General features: G+C 42.2%; 1 protein-coding gene across 2 annotated transcripts in view; it reads left to right on the forward strand.

Annotated features, from left to right (window-relative positions):
- The first annotated feature begins 5352 nt into the window (after positions 1-5352).
- The window catches only part of ATP6V1H (ATPase H+ transporting V1 subunit H), a 51519-nt gene continuing 39116 nt past the window's right edge, over positions 5353-17755 (forward strand). The window contains exons 1-4 of one of the 2 annotated variants that reach the window (XM_059836008.1): positions 5353-5409; positions 6802-6928; positions 14740-14842; positions 16260-16349. In XM_059836008.1, the coding sequence (XP_059691991.1) occupies positions 6825-6928; positions 14740-14842; positions 16260-16349 (297 nt within the window). In that variant the 5' untranslated portion in view covers positions 5353-5409; positions 6802-6824. Of the gene's footprint in view, positions 5410-6157; positions 6186-6801; positions 6929-14739; positions 14843-16259; positions 16350-17755 lie in introns of those variants that run through there. The other variant, XM_059836009.1, reaches the window with a different exon arrangement.

Genomic DNA, 17755 nt, shown 5'->3' on the forward strand with positions numbered 1-17755 from the left:
TTTGCCATTTTTTATTTGTCAATAAAATTTTGTGAATTAGAGAAGTGTGTTCACTTTTCCTGACCTTCTGAGTATGTTTTGCTTGGATAAACTCTCCAAGCCATTTCTTCCATACATGTTAAAAACTTGTACAGACATGCAGGAGACAGCCAGGTGATGTACTGAATGCTGAAAGGTTAAATGGCAGGTGTGCAAAACACTTCTGTAATTTACAGAATATATGAGAGACAATGATACATTGTTCTTATTACAAGAAGGAAAGGAGAACAGAAAAATACTCTCACAATCCAGCTGTCTGTGGTCTTACCATGAGAATGACTCATCTGCATTCCTTTTTCTAGTATTAAACATTTTTATTCTTTGTGATTCAGGCGATTGATGACTTTTATTCCTGAATGCTCATATGCTTTTCTTTTTTCTTTCTGTGTTTCACACATCAATAGTGTCATCTAAATATAGCAACTTCAAGTGAAGCTGTGCTGCCAGGAGTTAATGGACAAGCACTGATGTGACCAGAATTAGATAAAGGAGAATTGTTTTGCAGTACCTGAATTCTAAAGGATAGATGCTTACCAAAGAATAGGAGCATAGCACTATTTCAATCATAAGCAAGATCCAGTTCAGAGAATTGACCAGCATGAATAAGGCACCATGAGGTCCCCTCCGAAGCTGATGACACAGGATGGGTTTGTACTGGTTGCTGAGGATCGCCTCTTGCTGTCATAGTGATGACAGGCACACGAGACAGGTTCCTGTGATGACTATATAATGTTTTTCTTTCTCAAAGCCTACCCTTGCAATGCAATGAAGTTCCTTAACACAAAGAGTGCCTCATAGGCCTCACACTGTGTGAAAATTTTCAGATGTGCCCAAGTGTTTGACAAACGGGGGATAAGAGTGAATGTAAATCTGTAGTATACCCACCATCCTCTGGCAAGGTGGTTCAGAGTTCAACTGTGTGCTTGTCAAAGGAGTAGCACTACCATCGGCAAAGTTTTCACTTCACTATTTACCTCTCTCCTCAAACATTTCTGAGCACGCTGAACAGCACAGACTCCAGCCAGATGCTTTTTGCACTCTGTTGAAGACCCTTCCGCGCTGTGAAAGCTGATCATTTCTTCCTACCCTCTGTTGTATATATCTCGTTCAGGAGTTATGAATCAATGCACAGAGCTTTTCTTTTAACCTAGGAGAGTTGTTTTTTTTAAGAGCACCTGCAGATGCATCTCACTGAATGCCTCTTGGAAATAAATCCAAGTGGATGGAGTCTACCCATACCAACCTTGTCCACAAACACGAAGAACTCCTGCAGAGGTGTGAGACATGACTGTTCCTTACAGAGCTGTAGTGACTTTTTGTTAATGTTTTGCATTTATTCCTTTACATGGCGTAGACGAATATGTAAATTAGGTATATTATTATACAGCTATAATCAGGAACAATAGATTGTTTGCATTCTCTAACATGGTACATAGTGTTCACTAATTTGATTCCTCTGCTAGAGACTCTATTAACTTGCCTGGCACAGATGTCATGTTTACTGTTTGGTAATTCCTGAAATGCCTCCTGGAACTCCTGTTAAAAAAATAATGTAATTACTATTACAATTATTTCTCCTTTCTTTGCCTTTCTCTTTCTGCTAATTATGTAGATGCATACTCTCAGGCATTATGCCTCACTCCAAGGTTACAGAAAAGTTACAGGGAGTATTTTTTACTGTAGCCTCTCAACTGCCTGTGAAATGAATAGTAAAGCCAGAGTCTGCCATTTATGATGAAGTCAACATGCCAAATCACAGCTTTTCAAAGTTCTTTTGTATAGAAAAATGACCACGTTGCCGTAGTATCGAAATTTAGACTGCAAATAACAATCTCTCTTCTTTTAGCCAGACTGAATGGATGGTGCTAGACTCTTGCAGGTGGTGCAATGAGGCAAAAAAATAGTCTGCTATGAAAAAAAAGGACCACTGATGACCTATTGTATGTTCCACATAAGAGATCACATGAATTTATTTTTCTCTGCTTAATATAAAGTGCTGAAACAATAATGGAAGCAGGGACTAGACGTGAGAGAACCACAATCCTGTGTGTACTTGTACTCGGGTTCAGCCAGAGTGCTCGGGTACTGGTACTCGGGTTAAGCCAGAAGTGTGCTAAAGGGGTGGGAGAAATATGCTGTGCAACGTAGACTAGAATCCAGTGTTTTGAGTGATTTCCTTAAAACATGTGATCCCCAGCAGAAGAAATGGCTTTGCATGCCTAAGCAAGTATTTGGGACGTTACCCTGCTAGACATAGGGGCACATGATGGGGAGCAACGGCATTTGTGTCTTAAAAACAGCAGCTGGAACTGCACGTTCAGAGGTGCTGATCCGGTTTCCATAGGTTTAATTAAACTCTGAGAACAACTATTGGACTGAGCTTAGAAGGGTGAAGGTGGAAAAATACCATACCTGGCTTAGGTTAGAGAAGGCACTAAGTTAGCAGTGTTTTCAGTGCTGGGACATTCTGGGGTTTGGGCAGAAGTATCGTGGACAACTGTGGAAGTTTCATGGAAGGAAAGCCTGAGGTGCCTCCAGCTTAAATAAGGGCTGAATGGTAGCTTGGAGGATCACTGTACAGGCCTTTGATGCCTTCTTTCTGCAAGTCTGATTTAAAAAGCTTCAACCTGTGTTCAGATTATCTTGTAAGCCCTTTGTGCTTTGGTTTCTTTATAAAATGGGTAGAGTCATGTGTATCATCATTGGTAATGTTGTTTGAAATGGTTGTGGAAAAGGTGAGTATGTTTATTGCTGTGCCTGATGCTGGACTCAAAACAAGAGCGGTGAGTGAAACATGCCATAAAAAGGCAGAGCAGAAGCAGGAAATGACAAACGCCATGGGACAGAAGTTACAAACACTCATAAAAGAGGAACTGGTTAAAATAAGGCTGAATCTGTATCAGAAATAGTGTTGCCTGCAGGACTAGGGAAAGTGATCGTGCCCCTGTACTCAGCTCTGGTGAGGCCGCACCTCAAATCCTGTGTTCAGTTTTGGGCCCCTCACTGCAAGAAGGACATTGAGGTGCTGGAGCGTGTCCAGAGAAGGGCGACGAAGCTGGTGAGGGGTCTGGAGCACAAGTCTTATGAGGAGTGGCTGAGGGAACTGGGGTTGTTCAGCCTGGAGAAGAGGAGGCTGAGGGGAGACCTTATCGCTCTCTACAACTACCTGAAAGGGGGTTGCAGAGAGGTGGGTGTTGGTCTCTTTTCCCAAGTGACGAGCGACAGGACAAGAGGAAATGGCCTCAAGTTGCGCCAGGGGAGGTTTAGGCTGGATATTAGGAATAATTTCTTCACAGGGAGAGTGGTGAAACACTGGAACAGGCTGCCCAGGGAGGTGGTGGAGTCACCCTCACTGGAGGTGTTCAAGGAATGTGTAGATGTGGCACTGTGGGACACGGTTTAATGGGCATGGTGGTGTTGGGTTGATGGTTGGACTTGATGATCTTACAGGTCTTTTCCAACCTTAGTGATTCTGTCATTCTGTGAATTCTGCCTCTCAGCCCTGAAATAAAAATCATATTCAAATACACTTTCAAAGTAACAGATTTTTATTCAAGATTGCATGGAGATTTCTGTGCTAGAGATCAGGAGTTGTTCAAGTGTTTCTTATCACTGTATGTAAGCAACCTGCAAGAACGCAAATGTGTTAGATTAAACCTCAAAGCCCAACGTGCTGGGTAATCCACAGAATCAAATTAATGGATGTGTTTTTTACAGACTAGATGACACAGAGCGTGCACACAGCTTAGAGAGCTTTCTTCTGCTATAGCATAAAGAAATGCAAATGTTGTTACTCGGACTGTGCCTGGGATTTAAGCTCAATGGTCATGTTATCAAGAAGTCAACAGTTTTATTGTGGTATGAAAAAAGATCCATTTTAAAGGAAAAATTCTTATGGAGGAAGGATAATTAATCAGTGGCACAGTAATGAAAACCCTCCTTGAGTTAAAAAAACACTAGTAGAGGTACTGGCCAGGTATAATTTAAAGAACAGTGTATCTTCTAAATACAGAGACCCTAGCAAAACGAGACGTTAACTGTAGACATCTCTAGGGCAGCTTTACATTGGCTGTCTTGATTGGCTCGCACACGAAACTCTCTGACCTATTTCTCTTTTCTCTGTCTTTCCTCCTAGTCCGTTAGCAGAATTACCCTTCAGGACCATTTCTGACTAGGAGTGGCATGTCTATGCACTTCATCACAGTATGACTGGAAAACTTCACTCAGCAACTGAAGTTTTTTCTCGGAAACATGGACGTTTAAGCCTGTGGTTTCTGAAACACTTGGGCTTTTAGTCTGACAAGTTTCCCGCTCCTTTTGCTTATAGAGACAAAGCCCCACACATACAGGGCATTTTTTAGAAAAGGAAGAAGTTGTGCAGGGTCTATCTCCCGCTGAGATATGACTTGGGAAGAAGGAAACAGCCTGCCCCCCGCACACAAGCCGGTGCAGCTCGCGAGGCGAGGGAGAGGTGCGCAACACAACACGGCAGAGGCAGTCAGACCTCTCTACCAGAAGCGGAACACCTGGCACACCTGCCCGCTTTCCAGCTGTAGGAAAGAGTGAGCTTGCACCATTGCAGCAGGAGAGGCGGAAAGCAAGAACATGCTGCGCACTGGAAAAGAAGGCATAGCCCAAGGAGGCAGTTCAGCACCAGGGGCGTTGCCCGACACCTCTCCGGCCCGTTGCCCTCCCGGGGCTCCCTCCCGGCCTTGGCAGCCCCTCGCCCCGGCAGGGCGCCGGGGAGAACCGCAGGGGCCTTCTCGCGGGGGGGGCGAGGGGCTTGCCCTGAGGGGCAGCACCGAGGGGAGGCTCTCGGCCCTCCCCAGGCAGCCTCGTGTTCTCTCGGTGGAAACACTGCGCCCTTTGTTGTCAGCGAATAGCGCGGGCGGGCACCCACACGCTGTATTCTGCCATCGGTCTTCTCGGTACGGGGTTAGAGCCCCTTATAAAATCATAGACATATATGTGTGTGTGTGTATTTAAATACGTATTCTAAATATGTATATACAACTAAGTACGTACAGCCCTGCACGCACACGACTAATGACGTACGCCACCGCCCTATACGGGCGCGGAGATGTCGAAGCCCTCCCCCTAACGGCCGCTGGGTGGGGCCGTGCGCGAGCCCCGCCCACCGCGCGGCTCTCGGCGGCGGGGGCGGGGCGCTCTCGGGGTGAGCTGTCCCTCGGAGGCCGCCGTCGCGGTCAGGTGGGCGGTGTCACATGACGGCGGTCGCTGGTGGGGCCGCTGCGGAGGGCGGCGGAGCGCAGCGGCGGGGCCTTCGGGTGTGCGGGCTCCCTGGGCCTGCCGAGGGGCGGCCGCAGCCTTCTCCCTCCCACAGCCCTGGCCCGCCGGCGTGCCCGTGGGGTGAGAGCTGCCCCCCACGGGGACGGGCGGGTGGGGGGTGCCGGGGTGGGGGCGTGCTGCCGCACGGCCGCTCACGGGGGCTCTGGCGGGCCCGGGGGCGATGCGAAGGTCTCCGCCTGGCGCCGCGGCTTCCCCCAGGGCTTGGGCGCCCCGGGCCCCTCAGCAGGCGGCCGTGTCTGTGAGCCTCTGCAGGGAGTGGCAGGACAGGGGCCAAGTGCCTGCCTCCCCCCGGCACCCCAGGCGTCTGCCGGCTTCTTCGGCTTGTCTGTATAGCTTGCACGCTCCTGAAACCGCTCCTACCGATGCCGCTTTCCTCTGCGGCTCGAGGAGTATTTAAATAGCTCTGGTTGGGTCATGTAAGAGCTAGGAAACGTTCCGTGGTCATTGAAGGACATAGTAAATGGTGCTGTCTTTGTGGGGGTTTGCTCACAGAAGTAGTTTCAAAGGGAGGACAGTTCTGCTGTTCCATTTGTTCAGGGTAGTTCCTTTTCTTGCTTTTGTTAGAATCATATTTTCATTCAGTTAGACAAACGAGGTATGTTTGTTAGGGATGGGGCAGAATGTGCCAGTTTGTTCTTGTTTGCTTCTGTAAAGGGAGCCAGTAAAGTCCAGAAACAGGCTGCGTGGAGAGGCTTGGTACGATTTAGGTCGTAGGGAGTTCCTGCTCCGTCCGGGTCTCAAGCCTCTGCAAACACACTTCTTGTTTTGGCATCGAAGTCAGGTGGAGATTAAACTGTAAAGGAGAGAGGAAGAAGTGGTGAAGGTCACTGTCTATGGTAATGTAGTATGTCCTGATGAAGAGCTTCTGTTCGTATTTATTTTTCAGTTTGCTTTCTGTGCAGTGATGATACGAATTTTCTTCTTAGTCTATGTAACATGGGTTTTAATTTATATAACTTGTGGGATTTTTTTTCTGAAGTTGTAGTTCATGTGTTTCTAATGTCTAAATACTTAAACAAATACTTGCACTAAATCAGCCCTAATATGTGGGGATGATTCCCCTTCCTTCGCTGATTTGGAAGGAAGGCATTTTCTGTTATCTGTAGGGCTGCTTGGGCATTGCAGAAGAGAGGTCTTTATTAAAATAACTTTATTTGATTGTTCAAGAATTTACAAGACTTGGAGTTATTTAGTAATGGTATGTATCTTTTATTTTAGCAAACTTGTGATTAGTTACAGTTTAGTGTGTAGGTATGGCTTATTTTTGTTTGTTTCTGGGACCTCACATTTTAGAGGCTTTACAAAACTGATTTCTCAGAAAGTACTGAGTACAGTTTTAGGGAATGGGACACCTGGAAACATATTTTCCTTTTTATTTCTTTAAAATATTGGACAGATACTCTGCTCTTTAATACTTTAATAAGAGGTCTCAAATCTGACTTTCATTTTTAGGTACATTTTAATTATCAATTAAGATGGATATCCGAGGTGCTGTAGATGCTGCCGTCCCAACAAACATCATTGCTGCCAAAGCTGCTGAAGTTCGGGCAAACAAAGTAAACTGGCAGTCATATCTCCAGTAAGTAAAAACGTTCCACAATTTCTTTTTCCCTTCCCTCTTGTTTTAGACTTTTTGAGATTTTGGGTTACATTGGAACATTAGGTTACAGTGAGGAACATTCTGTCTTGGTCCCATGGAAGTAGTTGGAAAAAGTCTACGTTAAATGGAAGTGGTTGGGGAAAATTTCCTTATTACCAGAAAGGGAACTCCACTTTTGTGAACTGAACGCTGTAGTAATAAATAATGTAAGTTTGCACAAATGTATGGTAAAACTGTCTGTTTTTTTCTCATCATTCAAACACCATTCTCAATTTTAGCCTTATTAGATGAGTACTGAAGTAAGAAAAGTTTACAGTAAGAGTTGTCTTACGTGTAGGTATGTTATCTCTAATGCTGAAGTGCCTTTTGTGTGAATACAAATTGTACTAGCAAAGCTGGACTGGTAGTCCAGGAAAATAAGCCGTACCTCAACTAAAGGAAGAATAGTGCTGGAGAGCAATTGGAGCAAGTAAGTTAGGGAGTAGGCTGAAACAAATACTTCAGTGTGGGGAGAGCTGTGCTGCCATTTCAGATAAGCTCAGTGTTTACGCTGGCAGGTATATAATGGTACTGGGAGTACCGAGAGAAATATTGTGAAGAGAGCACCTAGGGACAAGCTGAGGAAAATAGATTTGTGTATGAGGTAGGGAACAGGGGGAAGAAACAGACTTTTACTAGTCCTCTGTACTCCGAAGTGAAATGCAGGATTCTTGCATCCCTGCGTTCCTCATGACAGGTACCTATGAAGAATATTGGCAAAGTGTAAATTAGCATTATCTCTTGAGGGTCCACGTATAGTAGCACATTACTTCAGTGTTCGTTGCTTTGTAACTGAAGTAGCAGAAATCTTGATGATTCTAGAGGTACAAGCCATGCTGATGGTGCTTTGTGATTATCAACATTACACCACTTTGTAAAAGATAGGTTTTTTCAGATAGCTGTGATGCATAAATATATCATAGATATTAAAATAATGTTGCAAAACTGTACATATGCAAGCTGAGAAATGCTAACATGGTGGAACCTTATTAATGACTACCTGCTTTGCCCTGTGCTATGTAGCTCAGTCTTGCCTATTCCATTCATTCAGTTGTATTATTTTTTCTCTTTGTGTTTGTATATCTGCATTGTAAACTGGATTAAGGAACTGTTCTGCTGAAGAAACTTCCTTTTTCTAGGCTATTTTTTCAGATGTATCAGTTACTTGTTCAGTTTGTGGTGTGACATTACAGAAGCTTTGCAGGCAAAAGAGCAAGGTTGGTGTGGTAACTTGACAGTGGCAGCTACCAAGTATTTGTCAAACAATCTAAATGGCTTTTGCTGTTACTGTGTGCCCTGTTATCCATTTGATAGGAAGCGTGTCCTGGGGAAGCCTGGGCAGCTGTTCTTGCGCTGTCCTAGTGGCAAGTGAACAGCTAGTTTGCAGTTATTCAGGATGAAAGTGGGAGTACAATTGTTTACTGTCAATCTAAGCAAATATTGGATAGTCTTTTTCACTGTGTCTCTAGTGGTTCAGACTGTAGGGCTGGTGAGATTCATCTGTTGCTTTTGTTAGTACAGGGGATGGTTCTGTTTGGCAAGGAGTTGTATTTTGAATACATATGTAGTATTAATTGCTTGACTGTGCTTTATGTGGTCTACCGTTTATAATTTGCCTTCATTCTTGGGGTTCTGTCTCTCTTGTGCTGAATAAGGATGGGGAAGTTTTGTTTATTTATCTGTCAGCAAATTTCTGTGTAACTTCTTTTGACCAGGAGGCAGGGTTGATAGCTCTTCTTCAGATTCTAGATGAAGAATTTGGCTTTGTTTTGTTCTGGAATCCATGAAAGAAGAATGTACTAGTAATTTCCTCTCTTTGATGGATTAGCCAGGTTTTAGAGGCTACTGTAGTGCATCTGGTGAGTATTTGTGATCCCATGATGAGACTGCTCAATGCTTGGTGCGCTCTGTATGTCAATGACAGTGTGTCCTATTTATTATTGCTCTGAAATAAATGTAATCTTTGTGTCTTTGTATTTACGGATAACAGCCCGGCTGTCTGGCGAAGGTAACTTCAAGGATGAACTTTAAGTGGTGCCAGAGGGATTATGGAGCATTGTGAAGATAACTGTAGCTCCTTGGCTGAGGGGTTTGCTTATCATTAGTTATTGGAAAACATCAGCAGAACTTTTGGTGCTTCTAAAGAGGAAATAAAATTATACCTGGTTTTGGACATGTCCCTTTTACAACAGGCAGGTTTTGGACGTGATGGTGTCTTTGAGGCTGGTGCTTTAAGGGATTTGTTGAAAAGTCAGTTAGTGCAGCTATATTAACTCATTTCTAGAGTGAAGCATGTTATTAATGAGTGGAAGCTGCTTCTGATGTGCCTGTTAGAGGCAGGTCAGAGTGGTTTGTTCTGGTCTGTAGAGTAGATGGAAGGTGTCGTGCTGATGATTTTGAAGGACAGTTCTTTTGCTTTCTATTGAGCTCCCGTTATGTCAGTCTGTGCATTTAGTGTGACTTGCATATAAATATATGGATGCATACTTAAAGTCTTCAGATGTTTTTACATTAGAGGAAAGATTTTTATTTGTTTTCCCTAAGTTAACACATCAATTCAGGCATGACATAATTTGTATTCCTTGAACTGTAGGTAGTATTTATGTAGTTGGAGTCAAAGAACTTCACAAGAAACTCTGAAGTATTTTTTTGTTTTTAAATCTGGCTGTGACAGTTGTATGTGTATAAAGATGCTTTAAAGATTGCATCAGTTTCAACAGCACTGGAATCTGGGTCACACAGGAAGGCATTCTGAAGTTCTTTTCTGCTCTCTCTGTTCTTCAGTGGAAAAGTAAAATGGCTTACTAATAGTTGGGCAGACTCTAGTAGCCTGACGTCTCTTGTAGAGTCGGTTCAAGCTAAAGATTAACTGGCATATTGTTTATTCCATCTCTGAAGGTTATAACTGTAAACTAAATGTCAAACTATGCTAACACACGACTGCTGACTTCTAATGTTTTCTGTGTATACTGTTGGCACAGAAAGTGAAATATTTAGGTATGACAACTGTACATATTACTAGTTTGCCACTGTGTTTACTGCTCACTTCAAAATCAGGCTGTGGAAAAAGACTTTTTTCTTTTTTTTTTATGCTAAAATTTACACTTTCTTTGTGTTGAATTCCAGGTAGGGTCTGTGTCTGAGGGAGAAGAAAGTAGCAAAACTTGGAACAGTGGAAGGTGATGTGTAGGTCTAGCTACCTTCTGGAAACTAAACGTAGTTGAGGCCATTAGTTCTGTACAGACTGTCATGCCTTTGGATCTTGAGACTTCTAGTAGTTTAGAGGTGTCGATGTCCTCTGCTAGTTGAAAATACAGTGCATTGCTGTTGTGTACTGTGTGGTTGCTTTCAGCATTTGCCTCAGGGTGTCAGAATGCCTTTGGAGGGTGTGTTAGCTTGCTTGAAGCAAGTTTGGTTTTGCTTTCGAAGGGTAGTATGTGAGTTCTGTGGAAAAGTGAACTCGTTTCAGAGTTTAGCTTACATCTTACTGCACTGTAGGTTTTCTAGGTATACAGCATCTGACAATACTTCATATTTAATCAGGTGAGATACCTGATGGCCAATTTGTACATGGCCTCCCACATGTCTTCAAGTACTTTACATACATGTTTGAATTCTGATGTTAAAATATCTATTTTAGTTTCCTGGGCATGGGGGAATCTTGTGAAGTTGGTTAAATATCTTAGACTTTAAAAGTAAATCTTGTCTTAGAAGAAAGATAGAAGTTTCCTAACTTAGTGTGTGGGGCTTTTTTTTGTTTTGTTTTTTAAATTTGGTCCAGTCTTGTAGAGTACTTTCAGCCTATCTTACTGTTTTAATTTTGTAATATTAAAACTGTTGAGCAATTGGATCAAATTAATGTCTTAGGTACATGCAAAGTCCTGTAGATACCTGGATAAAAGAAATTATGCCTTGATGTGATGACTTCATATGAACTTCATATTTGCTGTAGATGTAGTCAAATGTTTGTGGGTTTTTTTTTAAAAAAAAACCCCAAAATTAAAAACCAAACAAAAAAACCTCCACCCTTTGCCTCCGGAATGACTTTTGTTAAGTCATTCAAACAAAAAAAAAGGAACAAGAGCTGCTGGAGGAAATGCATAATAGAAAGAAGGAATCACAAGTTTCTGAATCATCTTGAGAGACCAGGAAGTTTTAAAAAAAATGATAGTCTTACAAGTTCATGCTTTCTAAATCTTACAGAGCTTCAGTTCACTCCTCTGTAGCTAGTGCTCAAAGGCACGCCTCAGTATCTAAAGCACAGTGCTTTAAAATGTGGTTACAGGACTCCTGGTCTAAACCTGATATACCCAGACAACTGAAGCTCAGTCAAATTGAGTCTTACCTATTGACAAAAGACTGTATAGACACATCCTGGAAAATAAGAAATTAAATGGCTGTTAGGAAGAGGGATGGAGGGAAGCTTTGGTTACTTGCATTGTTTGTGGCAAGGTAATGAGAAATTCCTGTGTCTTTGAAGAGGGGATGAGGAAGATGTGGTAATAGCATCACGGCAGCCAGTACCAGCTGTCTGAGGCTGCTTTGCATTTTTTCATGGTTCTTTTGCACTGGTTGCTAAGGTTTACTACATAATCAGTAATTATAATTTTGAGATGAATGGAAATGGTTGCATTTGAAATTAATAAAACTATTAATCAGATGTGTGAGATCCCTGATAAAATATTAACAACTTGTTTACAAAGCTGTCAAATTCTTTGTACTGTTTTCTTTGGGTTGGAAAGTGTCTTTTTGAATGGTACTTGCAAAATAATAAAGAGTAAACCCTAACTTCTTTTCTTCTCAAGGCAACATCAATCCACACACCTTTTTTTTTTTTTTTTTTTTCCTTCTTTGTTTTCCTGTGGTGTAATGTAGGATGAAGCCAAAGGCTTGAAAGCTTTTTTTCCTTGACAGTTGGTAGAGCTCTTCTAATAGCCTGGCTATAAAGAAGCATCTTTCTTCGTGGGCTAAGGCTTTTTGAAGTGTTAAAACTAAAAATTAAGGGTCCACCTTATGTCAAAGTGCTTCCTAAATGGCAATGTTCTTACAAATAAGCAGCTCATCTTCCAGGAGTCCCTGGCTTGGCCAGCGTTGATTGAAACGTGAGAGGCTTCTAGTTATGGGTCATTAAGTCCAGTATTTGTGGTGGATGAATTGCCCTCCTCTTTCAACAACTGCTCAAATCCATCCTTAATAGGCAAGAAAGAATACAAGTCAATCTAAAAGGCATGTGATAGCAGCATGGTCATCATTGGCTAATTACTTTGTCATCTATAATTAGTTAAGTTTTAGTAGAAACTAGTTGAGGACTGCCACTGGCTTTTTGAATCTTCCATCTAGTAAGTCTTAATTGCCTTTGCTTTGCATATGAGAATATTTCTTACAAAGCAGCTAGAATACAGGAATGGTGTGCGTAGTACTGGATTACTTATGTTCTTTGCTTGAAAAGTAAATAGGTAAAAGATGGCTCTGTGATGAGGCCATCCTCAAGACAAAACCGTTTAAATAAGAGGGAAGATAAGAACACATTGTAGGTCTTATTTATATTTCTGTGTTTCAAGAATCCAGGCAAGCCAATTAAAAAAAAAAAAGCAAACATTTCATGTAAGTTTACAAGGATTTTAATGGAATCCCTAGTCATGGAACATCTAGAAACTGACTGGAACATGGAAAACATGGGTTAAAAGAATCTGTGCTACATAGCTTTGCTAAGTGGAAGAGGCATTTGACTCATGAAATGTAAGAGGAGATGAGTCTTGGAAATATCCGAGGGCAATGTCTAATACTTTCATCGCCTATTACTTCTGTATTGATGATGATGTGCAATTTTCTTCTTTCCTGAAGCGCTTCTGGTATTAACTAGTAAAGCTAGTCACCTATTAAAGTCTTGAGTATTTTCAGGACTGTTTGATTTAAAATTAATTTTCTTACCTGAAGAGTACCTGACTGTACCATTGCAACAAGTTTGTTATTTGTTGTGATGGTAAGTTTTGTATTCTAACAAAAAACGAACAGTATTCTGCCAGCTCTTCAGCTGAGTCAACAGCTTTCTGAAATAGCACTGATGATGGCAGTAACCCCTTGAATATTAAGTTAAAGAGAAGATCAAGTAGAGCTCTGTTAGCTTATAGGTGTCCACAGCAGTTCACTATATCAAGCCCCCTTGCTATGTGTTTGGATGAGCTTGCATACATATTGGTTTTTAATCTACCAGGAAAATCTGAAGTGTCATAAATAGTGAAAGCTAAAAATATATTAGGAACCAAGTTCTCTGTGCTCTTAAAATTCTCTTCAGTGCTTATGGCAAACTTAAAATAACAGTTCATTTTATTTTTCAGCACTTATTTCAGGTATGTCTAGACTATTATTCATGTTATGTATTATAATTTTGGCATATGTGCTAGCTGTGTCTATTTCAGTTCTTACAACTATTTCCACTGACCATTGTGTTCAGCCTTCAGTTTAAAAATTATTTAGAGAATGCTGTTGAGCAGAGGTGATGCATAAGGAAGAGTTTAGAGAGATCATTCTGTCATTAGGTTTAAATTCTTTGTGCATGAGACCTTTTGCAGAAAGTTCTACTGTGGGATATAGGATTGATAAAGCGGTACTGTTGAGATATCAAGTTGAAGAAAATAAGGTTTGTTTGGCGGGTTGACCTTGGCTGGCTGTCACGTACCCACCAGGACACTCTATTACTCTCCCTCCATTAGAAGGATAGGGGAAGAAATACGACAGAAAGTTCTTGGGTCGAGATAAGGACAGGGAAATCATTCACCAATTACCATCATGGGCAAAACAGACTCTACTTGGGGAAATTTAAATTAATTTATTGCCAATTAAATAGAGTAGGATAATGAGAAATAAGAACAAATCTAAAAAATACCTTCCCCCCATCCCTCCCTTCTTCACAGGCTCAACTTCACTCCCAACTTCTTTACCTCCTTGCCCTGAGTGGCGCAGGGGGACGGGGAATGGGGGCTGCAGCCAGTTCATAACACTTCATCTCTGCTGCTCCTTCCTTCTCATGCTCTTCCCCTGATCCAGGATGGGGCTCAGACACAGTCCTTCATGAACTGCACCAGCGTGGGTCCTTTGCCACAGGGTACAGTCCTTCAAGAACAGACTGCTCCAGCATGGGTCACAAGTCCTGCCAGTAAACCTGCTCTAGCATGGGCTCCTCTCCGTGGGGTCATAGGTCCTGCCGGGAGCCTGCTCTAGCGTGGGCTTTCCATAGACTGCAGCTTCCTTTAGGACATACCTACCTGCTCCAGTGTGGGGTCCTCTGCGAGCTGCAGGTGGATATCTGCTCCACCATGGACCTCCATGGGCTGCAGGGAGACAACCTGCCTCACCATGGTCTTCATCACGGGCTGCAGGGGAATCTCTGCTCCGGCACCTGGAGTACCTCCTCCCCCTTCTCCACTGAACTTGGTGTCTGCAGAGTTGTTTCTCTTATGTATTTTCACTCCTCTCTCCGCCTGCTGTTGTGCAGCAGTTTTTACTCCTTCTTAAATATGTTATCACAGAGGTGCTGCCACTGTTGTTGAGTGGCTCAGCCTTGGTCAGTGGCGGGTCCATCTTGGAGCTGGCTGGCACTGGCTATTGGACATGGGGGCCGCTTCTGGTGTCTTCTCATAGAAGCTGCCCCTGTAGCCCCTCCAGCTACCCAAGTCTTGCCACATAAGCCTAATACAGTTTGGAATAACTTACTGTTCATGTTGCTTATGGTTTCATATTTTGCTTTTCAGAGGGCAGATGATTTCGGGTGAAGACTGTGAATTTATTCAAAGATTTGAACAGAAAAGAAATCCAGAAGAAAAACAGGAGTTGTTGCAAACAGAAGGCAATCAAGTAACTTTCCTTTCTTTTAATAAACTATGTTTTGAGGAGGAGGATGGAAAGAAATTTTCGTACCAACTCTATTTTAATGTTGGCTGTATACAGTTAAGATGTTATGGAAGAAGTACAAAACTTGCTATTATGATTTTTTTTTTCTAGATATAGGTTGGACATTATTTTAAAAACCTATTTAATAATTATTAAATGTCATCTGACTTTGAAGGGCTCTGTTGTGGGACAAGCTAGCTCAAGTCTTTCCTCATCCCGGTTTACATAATCATGGACACTTGTACTTGAGTCACTTTTTTTATGAGCTTTTTTCCTTTTAGTTTATTGATGAGAGCTACTGCCAGTGATATTTCCACTTAGCTAGCTGAACAATTATAATGTAGTTCCAGCAACAGAACCCACAGGTGTTATTTTAGGCACTGTAAGATAAGAGACATCTGCACTGGACAGAGCTGATACAAGGTTGATAGGTGACCCATGGCATTTGACTTACGGAGTCTAGGCAAGATGCCCAAAGACACTTTAATGATACTTTAAGCAGTAGAATCTCAGCCTTGAGGCCTGAGGTTCTAGCAGACAATGTCAGACATCTAGAGGATTGGGTAAGGCAGCGCGGAAGAGTAGGAGATGCACTCAAGACACAAAACTTTCCAGCCCCTTTTTCTATTTTAATTTTAGGCTCTTCTGGGTTCCTCCCCCCCCAAAAAAAAATTGTATTGTGTGACTGCTATGTAATGGACCATAATTTGCATAATGACAACAGCATATATGGTGAACATTATATTCCACTATGTAATTACAGTGTAGCAGTTCAGAGCTCCATTTTTCTTTCAGTTTTAGTTGAATGTGGTGAAGTGGAAGGAGGAAGTGTAAAAAGTAGTGTTGTGACTGTTCCAGACTATTTTGTCTGTTGCTGAAATTGTAGAGTTGTTCAGGAGGCAGAAGACAGCTCAAATATGAACAAAGGTTTGTCTACAAGGTGTAGGAAGTGAACAGGTAAGAGTGACCTGTCTTCCCTCCTTCCCATTCAAGTTGCTGAAACCTTCTTACATCGTGTCTAAGTTTGTTTCTGTTTTGTAATTTACTGGGTTCTTCTCACTGCCATAAAAAAGGATGCTGATGAAGATTTTTCTAATCAGTCCTTCAACAAAGCACCTTGCTGACCTTCACTAGCGAATGCTTGTTATTTCATTTGAAAGCCATAAAACAGTTTATAAAGGGTAACAATCAATATGACAGAAAATTTTCTTTGTAATATAATGTCAAATGTATTAATCTCTTATTGCAATTGAGTAAGATGTTGGGATGCTGAATGCTTATGTAAGACTTAACTGTGAATTAATGAGGTCCTGTTTTATATTATCAAAAGGAAGGAAGATAATTGCTAATATTAATTTTAATGTCTCTTTTATTTTTCTAGTGTGCTAAAACATTTATAAACTTGATGACTCATATCTCCAAGGAACAGACAGTTCAGTACATTCTGACTATGGTTGATGATATGCTGCAAGTAGGTCAATAACCTGTCTTATTTTTAAGTCTTTAAATGCATGCTTGAATGTTTCCTTAGCCTAATTCAGGTCTCTTCAGGTGTTTGTCATACTGTATCAAAAATATTTTTTGAAATTTTCAGATCTTGTCTTCAGAAGTTAAATGTTAGGACTAAAGTTATATGGGTAACTTAGTCTTGTGTATATATATGTTCATATGCTGGAAATAAAACATACCTGTATGCTTGTCTGTTGGCTCTCAGCCATGTATGATGCAAAACTTGGATGTTAAGGGATGATGTGTGACCTCAGCCCTTTCCTGTTCTGTAGATAGCATGTAACTTCTAACATGAAGTTGTTGAAGCTTTTCCCATGAAGGTGTTAATTTGGCCACCCTCAGCAAGAAGGTTTGGTTTCTGCAGCTTCGGGTTTCCATCTAAAGGTAGACTGTTTAGGAGAACAGGTTCTGAAATTTTCTGCATGGTTTAATTATAAAACAGGAACTTATGATTCAGTGAAGTATATAGCTCTTTGTAGCTATGGGATACAGTGACTTACAAGAGTAGGCTATTAAATTTGGTGTCAGGACTGCTGTGCTGACCTGGACAAGTCAAGAGGAGACTTCACTCAATAGATAATCCTGGTTTTGCATTTCTTTGCTCTCTAGACTAAGAGAAGGTGGTTGGAGTGGTGATGTAACAAGATGGATTGAGCTGTGAAAGTCTTTCTCCTGGTATTCACATAGAATATCTGGCTGTTTGACAGTCTCTCTTCTGCTGTTTTATGTTACGTTTAATACAAGGTAACAGTGAAATGCATCTAGTGATACATGTGCCCTTGTGGCCAAGGCTGGACTGCCCATGTGGCCAAGAAGGCCAATGGTATCCCAGGGTGCATCAAGAAGAGTGTGGCTAGCAGGTCGAGGGAGGTTATCCTCCCCCTCTACTCTGCCCTGGTGAGGCTGCATCTGGAGTGCTGTGTCCAGTTCTGGGCTCCCCGGTTCAAGAAGGACAGGGAGCTGCTGGAGAGGGTACAGCACAGGGCTACAAAGACGATTAGGGGACTGGAACATCTTTCTTATGAGGAAAGGCTGAGGGATTTGGGTCTTTTTAGTCTGGAGAAGAGAAGACTGAGGGGGGCATCTTACTAATGCTTATAAATACTGAAGGGGTGAGTGCCAGGAGGATGGGGCCAGTCTTTTTTCAGTGGTGCCCACTGACAGGACAAGAGGTAACGGGCACAAACTTGGTCATAGGAAGTTCCATCTAAACATGAGGAGGAACTTCTTTACTTTGTGGGTGGCACAGCACTGGAACAAGTTGCCCAGGGAGGTTGTGGAGTCTCCTTCTCCGGAGATACTCAAAACTCGGCTGGACACATTCCTGTGCAATCTGCTCTAGGTGAACCTGCTCTGGCGGGGGGTTTG

Source organism: Gavia stellata, chromosome 3 (assembly GCF_030936135.1).
Source record: "Gavia stellata isolate bGavSte3 chromosome 3, bGavSte3.hap2, whole genome shotgun sequence".
Taxonomy (NCBI): Eukaryota; Metazoa; Chordata; class Aves; order Gaviiformes; family Gaviidae; genus Gavia; species Gavia stellata.